The sequence below is a fragment of the Peromyscus eremicus genome, chromosome 2 (assembly GCF_949786415.1).
Source record: "Peromyscus eremicus chromosome 2, PerEre_H2_v1, whole genome shotgun sequence".
NCBI lineage: Eukaryota > Metazoa > Chordata > Mammalia > Rodentia > Cricetidae > Peromyscus > Peromyscus eremicus.
The window spans coordinates 28436101-28448071 of record NC_081417.1 but is presented as its reverse complement, the minus strand read 5'-3'; the positions used below and the strand labels follow the sequence as shown (position 1 = coordinate 28448071).

The 11971-nt window shown below is 40.9% G+C and overlaps 1 protein-coding gene across 1 annotated transcript in view; it reads right to left on the bottom strand.

Annotated features, from left to right (window-relative positions):
* Positions 1-891: 891 nt before the first annotated feature.
* Positions 892-11971, bottom strand: part of Mrps28 (mitochondrial ribosomal protein S28) — a 119967-nt gene continuing 108887 nt past the window's right edge. The window contains exon 3 of the mRNA XM_059253958.1: positions 892-1177. Coding sequence (XP_059109941.1) covers positions 1009-1177 — 169 coding nt within the window. The 3' untranslated portion in view covers positions 892-1008. The remainder of the gene's footprint in view (positions 1178-11971) is intronic.

Here is an 11971-nt window from a genome sequence, read left to right as displayed (position 1 = left end):
AACTGAGTTCTAGACTGTCTTCTCAAGCCTCTTCCTCTCTAGCTCAGTTAAGGGAGGGTTCGGTTGCAAAAGGCAAGACTCTGATGCCATCCCCCACTCCGTTTCTCATAACCCGTATTCACTGTGTAGGCAACCCTGTTGGCGCTGTCTTTAAACTACGCCCAGAATCCAACGTTTCTTTCCACCTGTCCCTACTGCTCTCCCTGGTCTCTTACCCGGATGATCACTTGTTTCCTGACATGTCTCACTATGGCAACTCTTGCTCATTTTTAGACTACTCACCCCGTCTATCTACTCAAGGGATCCAGCCAGAGGAACAGGCAGGTAACACTCCCTCTTCTTCCAAGAATCCTCCAGCGAGCCTCCCTCTTGATCACAGCAAGCAAAGCTGAAGGACATATGTGCTCTCCTTGCTTCTCTGCAACCCCCTCTCCTCTTCTTACACTCGGCCATGATGGCTTCTTCCTGGTTCTGAACCGGATAGGCCCAGGCCTGTCTCAGGGGTTTAACACTAGCCACCACCTCTGCAGGAGTATGTTCTCCTAGAGACTCCCGTGGCTTCATTTTTGAGGGACTGTTCTTGTGCTGACCATACCTAAATTTCAACCTGTACTTGGACCTTGTAGCCAATCTCTGCTTTGTTTTTCTCCTGAGCATGCACCACTAACACACTAACACATTTTTCTTATTTACTGTCCACTTTCCACACCAAGGCAAGCCATTTTGGATTACTTGTTGACTGTTGGTTAGAAACAACCCATCTGTCCAGACAGTATTCAAAGCACTGACTGAATTAGAGAATCTTAGGATTGCTTGTGTACCCCAATCCAACAAAAATGGGTAGAAAAAAAGGGGGTGCAGCCAAAAATAACGAACAGGGAAGAGCTATGATGAGTTTTCATTTATTACAACTTTATTCAATCACTTATTCACAGTTTTCTAATTGCATTCTTGACAGTTATCTGGGCTCAAAACAGAGCCTGTTTTGACTGAAGCACGCAGATTCATTTACTTGTTGAGTTGTTCCTCTCTTGATTTGGAGTCTCTGCTCTCTTGGAGTCCTAAGAGAACGGCATCAGCCTCTAGTATAGTTGTATCTGTGGTCGCACCCAGGAACCTCGATGTTAGCTCAAGATCCAGGAGTCGCAGCCGGACCCTGGTGCCCCTCTGGTACTTCCTAAATAGTAAGAAAAATATTTCATTAATTCTGCAGGTCACACGTGAACAGACTGAAAATGAAATACAAATTCTAATTTTCATTTTTATTGGCTCAAGCTTTGAAAGTTCACACTGGTATGTGAGTAATAGCTTTATTTGATGATCAGGTATATCAGAATTTTCAACTTAAAATGACCTTTAAAGATTTTGCTTTCCTTATTTATTTAGTGTGTATATGAATGTGTGCTGTATGGACATGTTCATGTGGATGTATTGATAAACCAGACTGCTTCCATCTTAGGCTTAGAAGCCATCTTATAGTAAAGAAAAACTAGATTCATCCCTGTTTATGATTAAATCTGTTTCTCAAAGACTGGGCTGTGCCCATCTGTAACCTGAACTACAAGTGGTTCTACACCACCTGTTTCAGGAAACAGCAACCATGCCTTTGTTTCAAAAGGTTATAATGACCACCTGGTGTTATGACCACCTTGTTATGACCATCTTGCAACCGTTTCTTTGCTTCAGGAGGTTGTTATGACCACCTAGTTATGTTTATGTTCTACTTCTGTAAACCTACCTATTTGCCTGCCAAATCCCCCATATGGAAACCCCCTGTTCCCGAATTATAAAACCCTTATCTCATCCATGTCTAATACTCATCTCTTGAACCCTGCCTTTAGGGGGAGACAGCCTATGTATAGGAATAAAAAAAAAAAAAAGCTCCCTTCAATTAATTACTTGCTTTAGTTAATTTGGGCATGATTTGAGTCAGTGGTCTTTCTCCTGAAACCTGTGGGATTAACAATATGTATGCATGTGTGCAGGTATACATACACATATGTGTGCATTGCCTACAGAGGCCAAAGGTCAATGTCAGATGTCTTTCCTCGGTTATTCTCCACCTTACTTTCTGAGACCGGGTCCCTTACGGAACCTGAGGCGCATCAATAGGCTAGGTTGGCTGGTAAATGAGTTTCGGGGCTGCCACACTCAGTTTTCATGATGGCAGACACTTTACCAAGTCATCTTCCCAGCTCTCTACGTATTCATTTATGCTTTTTTGAGACAAGGCATCAGGTAGTCAAGGTTGGTCTTGATACTCTTACCATCACTTCCAAGTGCTCAGATTACAGGCCTGCACCACCCTACTCCGCTATTTAAATATTTTATACTATAATAAAAATGTACTTGATACTGAAATTCAAACAAGTCAGTTCTTAAAACTACCATTTATTTTAAAGCCAAAGTATCAAGGAGGAAAAACTCAGATCCATATTTTCCTCCTAAAATTAAATGTTTCAAATAAAGCAAAATTTTACAAAAGCAACATGGATAAGATTCCAAGTGCAAAGTACTTGACATCTGGGACAGACTGTACCAGTACTAAAACATAAAAACAGTTGGGTGAACCTGAAAGACATCACGTGACAAGGAATAAGCCAGGCAGAAGGCACTGCAGAGTCTCATTACACGCAGACCAGAAAAGGCTGAACTCATAGAGGTAGAAGGAGAACGGGGGTGGCCAGAGGCTGGGTGCCTGTGGGGTTGGGGAGCTGTCAGTCAGAGAACAAGCTGCAGTTACACAGCAGGAACGAGTTCAGAAGAGCACAGTGACCACACCAGTGGTGTTTCCTGTGCGTGAGAACTGCGGAGAGCAGGTTTGGAGTGTTACCACTGCAGGATGAGTAAGTCTATGAGCATACATGAATGAGCCTGACTTAGCCACTCCACATGAAATCACTCCAAGCACCATACTATAAAGTGTAACAGCACATGCCTTCACATCAGTACTCAGGAGTACTGAGAGTTCAAAACCAGCATGGGCTGCATTGTGAGTTCCGGATCCGCTTAGGCTAAAGAATGAGACCCTTACTCAAAAAACAAACAACTAACAAGAACAAAACACCAATCAAGCAAAAAACAATCATTTAATTTTTGTCAATGAAAAACATTAGTGAACTAAGAAAAAAAGGTCAAACTAGGTATCACATATAATAACGAATTGGTCAATACAATATTGACAACACAATACAATACAATATTGAGCTATTGTACTTCATATGTCATCATATGAAAACCAGTAGTCATCTGCCTTTTTTCCTCGACTACTATTTTTTTCTTTTTTTATTGGTGGTACGTCAGGTTCCAGAAAACAATTTTTTAATATTTATTTTTATTATTTTTGATTTGTGTGTGTGTGGGGGTGTGTACACGTGTGTGCAGGTGCTCCCCTGGAGCTGGGCTTACAGGCAGCTGTGAGCTGCCCAGTGTGGGTGCTGGGAGTCAGACCCAGGTCCTCTGCAAGAGCAGCACACACTCTGACAGCTGAGCCATCTCTCCAGCTCTGGAAACCATGACGCTTTAGAGATACTCCAGTACCATAAGTTATTGACTTATTTACTTATTTATGGAGTTCTGGGAATCAAACGCAGGGCCTCATGCATGCTAGGCAAGTGCTCACTACTAGCACCTTCCATATCGTGTTTATTATTTAATTTTTAAATTAAAATTGTTTTACATAAACAGAAAATTTAAAAAGTGTTTTCTGAACATTCACTGGAAAATCATTTTGGTAAACCATACGACTACTCTCCCCAGTTTCTGCTCACACAGTCTGAAGGTTTATGAATGGCCACCAAGTAAACAATATACCTACTCTCCCTGTTGCCTGATTACATTCTGAAAAGTTATGAATGGCCACCAAGTAAACACTTGGGCTCTTTAGCTTTTCTGAAGTTAATTTTTTTCTTTCAGATGACAGAAGTGAATGGTTTTTTATAAAACTTAAAAACAATGAAGTTAGTCATGTTTTGTAGCCCCTCCTCGTGCGTGAGATGTAAGATTATAATCTGTTTTGTTTAAAAAAATTAATTAGGTATCAAGACTATTAAGGCACAGCTTTAACTACTCAGCAAACAGCAGTTACAACACATGCTGCCTATGAGGCAATCATTGGGAATTAAGGTTAGCTCAGAGCACGGTAGAGTGAACACTTCATGTCTACAAGGAGCTGCAACTTGTGTTCTGGTAAATCCATTGGTTCTGCACTGTTGGTTATGGCTCTAGTTAGTGGCATGAACCTGCAAGAGCCGGGCCTTAAAATGAGGCAGACTGAAGTCTCATGCAAAAGCCAACTTTATTCAGAGCACCAGACAATTTATACTCTGAGGGTTAAGAAGAATCGCCAAGAGTAAGGTGTTCAATCACAAGGACAAGCCACATGTGGCACAAACAGCTTTTTCCATAGAGACATATGAATAACAACAGCTGAAGTCAACTCAGTCCTATCTGCTACACCTGGGAGGAGCATGAAAACACATTCCAAGAACAATTCTGTGTTTTTGCAGGAACTGAGGTCCCAAGACTCTTGGCTTGTTTTCTTGGAGTTTTCTTACAAGCACTCAGAATTCCCCTCCACAGCTCCATTCTTGGACTGTGTCCCGACACATTGTCAGTGATCTGTTCCGTCAGCTTTTGTTCATATGACCCCTCTTTGCCTCTTTCCCATAACATCCAACTAGTTACTTGGTTTTGTTGATTTTTTAACATGCACTTCTTTGGCTTAGCCCCTCAGGTGTCACCGTGTCTAGACATGAGGGCTGCCATGATCCTCCGGGAGCTCAGGGTGCACTCTACACCTTTTGGTTCCTTAGCACCGCTTGGCCTTTTTTCTTTTTTTCTTTTTTGTTTTGTTTTTTGTTTTGTTTTTTCAAGACAGGGTTTCTCTGTGTAGCTTTGCGCCTTTTCTGGGACTCACTTGGTAGTCCAGGCTGGCCTCGAACTCACAGAGATCCTCCTGGCTCTGCCTCCCGAGTGTGGCCTTTTTTCTAACCCATATGATTCTTTAGTATCCAGTTGGAACATACCAAATGTAGCTCCTTCTCATTTTCCTCTCAGAACAGAGTCCATTGTTAGAATTCTCATGAAAGAGAGGGCTTTGCAGTCACAGACATGGGTGCAGACCTGAGTTCTGCTGAGTAAGAGCTTGGGTAAGCTGCTTTCTCTGACCCACAGTTTCTGTACCTATGTCACAGAGGTTGCAATTATTTTGAAAGTTTGCTGAAGATTGAACTGGATGACATGATGTAATACAATAGAGTATAATATGTATCAGCACAGGGGCTGCATATGGTGGTACATGGTTTTAATCCCAGCATTCAGGAGGTAGAGAAAGGTAGATCTCTACGAGTTTGAGGTCAGTCTGTTCTACATAACAAGTTCCAGGCTAGCCAAGTCTATATAGTGAGAATTTGCCTCAAGAAACCAAACTAAGCTGGGTGTAGTAAAGTCCACGCCTTTAATCCTGGCATTCAGCAGACAGAGGCAGGTGTATCTCTGTTAGTTTCAGGCCAGCCAGACCTACACAGTGAGTTCCAGGGCATCCAAACCTACACGGTGAGACCCTGTCTCAAACAAACAAACAAACAAACACAAACAAAAAAGAAAAAGTTAAGAGAGAGAGGGGTGGGGAGAAGGAAGGAAGGAAGGAAGGAAAGAGAAAGAAAGAAAGAAAGAAAGAAAGAAAGAAAGAAAGAAAGAAAGAAAGAAAGCAAACTAACCAACAAAACCAAAACGAAGCATCCAGCACAGGAAATGTGTGCCCTTCCTTCCCTTGGACTGGCTACGATGGCTTCTATGGAAACGCCGCCTGATTCATCAGGAGACTCATGCTATCTATCCAGGATCTGACCTGTGTTGCATCATCTCTGTATTCTTTCAGAATCAATGCAGCAAATACTCGACTCTTGGGACCTGAAAATGTAGGTCAGTTGGTAGAGTGCTCACCTAGCATACATAACGTTCTGAGTTTTGATTCTTAATACTGATCAACTGAGCATGGTGATGCACAACTATAATTCCAGCAACCTGGGAGGTGGAGGCAGGGGGATCAGTGGTTCAATGTAACCCTCAGCTACATAGCAAGTTCAATGCCTGTCTCAAAGAAAAATACTTAATGGTGGTAGCAAATTCACATGCTACTTGATAATAAAAGTCACAAGTCACTGATGATCTAGAATCTCTGTTTTCTTAAACTTTGCAGTGTGTGGACGGGTACACTTGATCTGCCTAGACTTGGCTTCCCATACTACCTAACACATCATGGGGCTAATGGATGGATGACATATTGTTTTTCTTTTCCCATTCATCCCTCTTTACTTATTTTTAAGAGCATTACTCACTGGTGAGCCATAAACTAAACACGTGGTAGTAGGGACAGTGACTTCAGTTTTTAACAGAAAAATTTGAGTGTGTCACCAACACTGAGGAGGCAGCTGAACAAGAGGAGATCATATTCAGCTCTCCATATCTGTGGTTCTATGCCATTTAAGTTGACAATCCCCAGCAGAAATTCTCACAGAAGCTCCTAGAGGGCTGAAAAATTTATGGAGGGCAAGACTCTCCCCATTTTAGACGCAGTAAGCTTTAAAAATATGAACAATTTTTCTTTTGTCTTAATAAATTATGTAAATTCTATAAATTATCCCAGGGAGCCAGTGAAGGAAAGAGAAGCAACCAGAGACCTTTATGTATGCTGAATGACAATCATCTGATGATGAGCCAGGTGTGGTGGTGCACAGCTGGAATCCTACACTGGGGAGGTGGAGGCAGTGAACCAGAAGTTTACGACCAGCCTGGACTACATGAGACCTTGTCTCAGAAAATAAAGTCTGAGCATTCTAATGATACAAACATTAAAAGGAAATTATATAATAACATATTCTATACATTAAACAAAACACAAAACTGTCTAGAATATCTCCGACCTGGGCTTTCTGGAAGTAGCTGTTTCTACAATCAAGGAACTTTTTTATTTTCACGTTGTATTATTGTTATTTCTACACAGACATTATTGTCCCCGTTAGCTATGGCTTCCTTAATGAGCAGGGGTTGAATTTGTCTGGTGGCCCTCACGATGCCTGAGGAAGGCTTCCACTTCCTGCAGTCTCTTAAATGGTGCTTTTCATACATCAACCCCAATGTTTTGGAAGAACTGGGGCTTGTTGAACATATAAATTCACAGGCAAGATCTGAGAGAGATCTGGCAAATTTGAGGTGGGACTTGGCAATCTGCTTTTCAAAAAGTTCCATGGTGATTTCTGACAACCCCCTGAGAAAACCTAACCTAGAATGACCTTTGTTGTGTATAATCGGGTGCAGGACAGTACAATCTCTACAAACCCAAAGGGCTGGGAAACAAGGGCAGTAGACACAACTTTACTGCACCCAAGAAGAGCCTTCAACGTGCCGGGGACCTACTGTAAGCAGTAAGGGCACTTGTAAGGGAGAAGGGAAGCTAAAGGCATCTCTGTCAGAGGGAGTACAGCAGCGTCCCCCATGCACTCTGTCCATTCTGGGAACCCCAGGACATGAACAGAGTTGCATAATCACTAGGATCCAAAGCCATACAAAGAATGGGAGCCTTAAACTTTAGAATACTTTATTAAAGAGAAAGAAGTCAACTAATAATGCATTTCTGAGCACTCCAATGTAATCTGAGGTGAGCCTTCAGTGCTTTTTTAGAGAATCACCTTTACTCCTTAGTTGTCTCATTTACGCTTCCCATTGTCCCACATAGTGAGATTTAAAATGACTATGCCAGTAAATCCTTCCCGGACTGTATGTGCTTTATCCATGATGTAAAGCCTCCCGTCACTGTGTCCTCCGGAGCCAGGTGACTAGGGATGGCGCCCAACTCCAGTGCTTCACTCGATGACCTCAAGTCTTTCACAAATGTCACCTTTTACAAGTCCTGTTAACTCATGTTTCTTTGACCTATGTCGTCCATGCTTCCTTCTCTAAGATGCCCATCCAAGCTCCCAAGCTCCCATTTGTTTTTCTGTTCGCCATCCGATCACAGGCATGCCACATTTCAGATGCCCTGACTGGCTCCATTATATTTTGAATAACCCCTTTCTTTGTTTTTGAAGTTCTGCCCACCATTGTATCAGTGTACTATACAACTAAGCACACAGTTAGCAAAATAAAGGGGAGTGTTCATTAGATTTACTTCTTGCCAGTATCACATGATTATTAACATTTAAATACAGCATAAATCTTAAGACCCAATTTATTATTCCAGGTCATTAGAAGATGTAGATGAAAATAAAATACATTACAATAAACATTTCTATCTGAATTACCACCAAAGTCTTCTGAACAAAAAACAGTAATTATCACTTTAAAAAAACTGTTATAGAGATAAAAACTACCACCACCATCAAAAACCCTGTTATATAGGTATAGGGAAGCCATCATCCACTGGGGCTGCTTTGGGGTCTATTACACTCCTGAAAGTAGCCCTTCACTCAGGGTCTATTGGTGAAATTATTAAGGCCACTCTACGTAGTTAAAAGGGAGGTTTATTTTGTGGGGTAACTTAAAAGTGAAGGGATAGTTTACAGGGTCTGGAAACAGTGTGGCGCAGTCCGGCAGTGTTCTCTGGAGAACTCTGCTCGGTTTACCTCCAGCGTCCAGGGTGCAGGAACCAAGAGAGCTGGCGCATCCAGATCTCGGGTCTTCAGGGTCCTCCCTTGGCCCCGCCTTGTAGGCGTGACAGTTACTGAAGCCTCAGTGGGGGTTGGAACTTCCAGATCAAAGCTGGAATGGCTACCCACTACAAGGGTCTCTAGGGATACCCGATAAACTCACTGTTCCTCAGAGTGCTATATAGAATATGCCTATCAACTAGGCCAAAATCACCAAGCACATCCTGGAAACCTACAGTGCTCATGGCAATGAGAAAAGGACATATCCATTACATGTAAATGCATCTTCTTTTAGCTGTATTCACTTGGAAAAGATCCTTATTTTTCTGCAATCCTAACAAGAATGTATGATCTTGTTTTTTCCTAAAATCAAGGTTTTTTAAACCATGTCTGGCTAATATTTTGGGTCATGCTGGGGATGTCTTTCTGTATGCTGTGAATGTGTTGCTCTAATAAATAAATAAATAAATAAATAAATAAATAAATAAATAAATAAAACACTGATTGGCCAGTAGCCAGGCAGGAAGTATAGGATAAGCAGAGAGGAGAATGCTGGGAAGTAGAAGGCTGAGTCAAAAGACACTGCCAGCCGCTGCCATGAGTACCAACAAGTAAGATACTGGTAAGCCACAAGCCATGTGGCAACTTATAGATTAATAGAAATGGGTTAATTTAAGATATAAGAACTAGATAGCAAGAAGCCTGCCACGGCCATACAGTTTATAAGTAATAAAAGTCTCTGTGTGTTTATTTGGATCTGAGAGGCTGCAGGAGCCGGGTGGACACAGGAAAACTCCAGCTACAAGGAAAACTCCAGCTACAAATGGTGCCCAACATGGGGCAAGAGTTTCCACCTAAAACCTGAAAAAGAAGATTCTAAAATGGAGCTAAAAACAGCTTCCTAGTTGTCTCTCTCAAGTTAGCGGCAGCCTGCAGGCTTGAGCTACTCTATGGCGGGTTCATGGCATGTAGGCTTGGCCTACAGCATGGTGGGAATGAGGCATCTGCAAGCAGCACATTACACTACGTGGTGGATTTAGCATTTGCTAGTACAGACAAAAAAAAAAAAGAGGTTTCTAGGCTACACGCTGCTTTGATAGAAGCATAGACCCACTGTTTCTGAGAGTTGATGGTACACATGACTTCCAGATCCAGAGCTGGCAGTAAATGTACCACCGCCATGTTGGGAAGATGAGGTGGGTGGAAATGGTACAGTTTAGAGCAATAGATTCACAATAAGACAGATTCAGATGGGATAAACCTCTAAACGGTTTACAATGTGTGTAAAAATGTACGTAGACTTGGAAGAGAGAAAAAAAGTAATATATATAGGTATATAAAGAAATAGTTTTAAAAAAGAAAGTCTTTAAAGAGAAAGTAAAAGTAATATAAAAAATAAGTCATGTAAGATATAACACAGAGAATCTGGATTGTGTTGTCTTTAGGGTTTTTAACTGCAGAAAGACATTTGATTGTAAAAGCTGCTCAGTTAAACCAATATGTATATTTTAAAGGTTCCTTGACTTTAAAATTTGGATGTAAGGATATGTTGCTTTGGAAAGGAGGCCCTGCTTTTGTTTCCACAGAAAGCAAGAGGCTGCCAGACATTCTACAGGACACAGAGAGAAGTGACTGAGAGACTCCAGGCCTGTAGGCTAAAGACAGATGCCCCAACTTTACAGAGAAACTTTGATGACTGTCCAGGCTGCCAGCTGTCTATGTCTACTCTCGCAAGACTCCCAAAAGTTGCTTGCATCCTTCTCCCATTTCTCAGGTAATATTATATCCTTCTGAGGTCTTTGGTGTAGTTGAAGACTAGATAGTTATAATTTCCTTAGTTATGATAAAAGATAAGTAAGATATAAAACCTTAAACTCACAAATATAGGATAGATAGGATATCTTTTTTAATTTTGCCAAATATAAATAGACTAGATATTATAACTATAATTTTTGCTTGATAATCGTTTTGTTATATGTAATTTTACTATGCTAAAGTTAAAACCTTCCTTTTTGAAAAAAAGAAAAGGGGAAGTGCTGGGATGTGTTTCTGTATGTTGTGAATGTGTTAATCTGATTGATAAATAAAATGCTGACTGGCCAGTAGCCAGGCAGGAAGTATAGTATAGGTGGGATAAGCAGAGAAGAGAATTCTGGGAAGAGGAAGGCTGAGTTAGGAGACACTGCCAGCCGTGGCCATGAGAAGCAAGATGTAAAGTAGGTAAGCCACAAGGTATGTGGCAACTTATAGATGAATAGAAATGGGTTAATTTAAGATATAAGAACTAGATAGTAAGAAGCCTGCCATGGCCATACAGTTTATAAGTAATATAAGTCTCTGTGTGTTTACTTGGGTCTGAGCAGCTACAGGAGCTGGGTGGACACAGGAAAACTCCAGCTACAGGGTCATGACAAATAGTTTTGTTTCTGATTTAAGCATTGACTTATTCTTTGATATGTGAAAATAGAATTATGTATGGCTTCAAACAAGGCAGAATGCTTTCTGCAGGTACCAAATAAGATACACCAAGAAATAAAGGAAAATCTTATGACCTAACAAGTCACAGCAAGTCTGTTTCTATTTCAAGGAAAAACCTAAAACTTTGTTGCTGATCAAAATATATAAATATACACATGAATGAAGTTTTACAAAAATCTAAATGAAACAAAAGTTTCATGGTTCCAAAAAAAGGCAAATGACTTAACTTGGGATCAAATTTGGCATCTAGGCAAAAAAGAACACTTTTTTTTTTTTTAAAGTAAGCTAATTTTCATTCCATGAGAGAAGAAAAGATCCATTTATTGGCAGAGACAGTTTTGTCAGTGAAGAGCAGAGGCTTGCCTGTCACCTTTCTTTACTATTAATTGGAAAATACAGGTAGTATACAATACCTTGAAAGGATGCTATGAGGCTTAAAGCATTATAGAGTATGAAGAGTGTACAACACATCACAAATAACTCAAGCAGAAGTAGCTACTAGAAAACTCATTGTATAAGCCAGGCAGTGGTGGCACATGCCTTTAACCCCAGCACTTGAGAGGCAGAAGCAGGTGGATCTCTGTGAGTTCAAGGCCATCCTGGTCTACAGAGTGAGTTCCAGGACAGTGAGGACCATACAGAGAAACCTTGTCTCAAAAAAACAAAAACAAAACAAAACAATTCATTGCATTAATACTGATATGTAAAGCATAAGACACTTTAAAGCTTTTAAAGTAAAAAATAAAGTGAAGATGTGAATAACTGGAAAGGTAACTTCAAATGTGGCTTACTAAAGATACTGCACTATAGCACCAATGGACAAGTATAGTAGCAATCTTACAAAC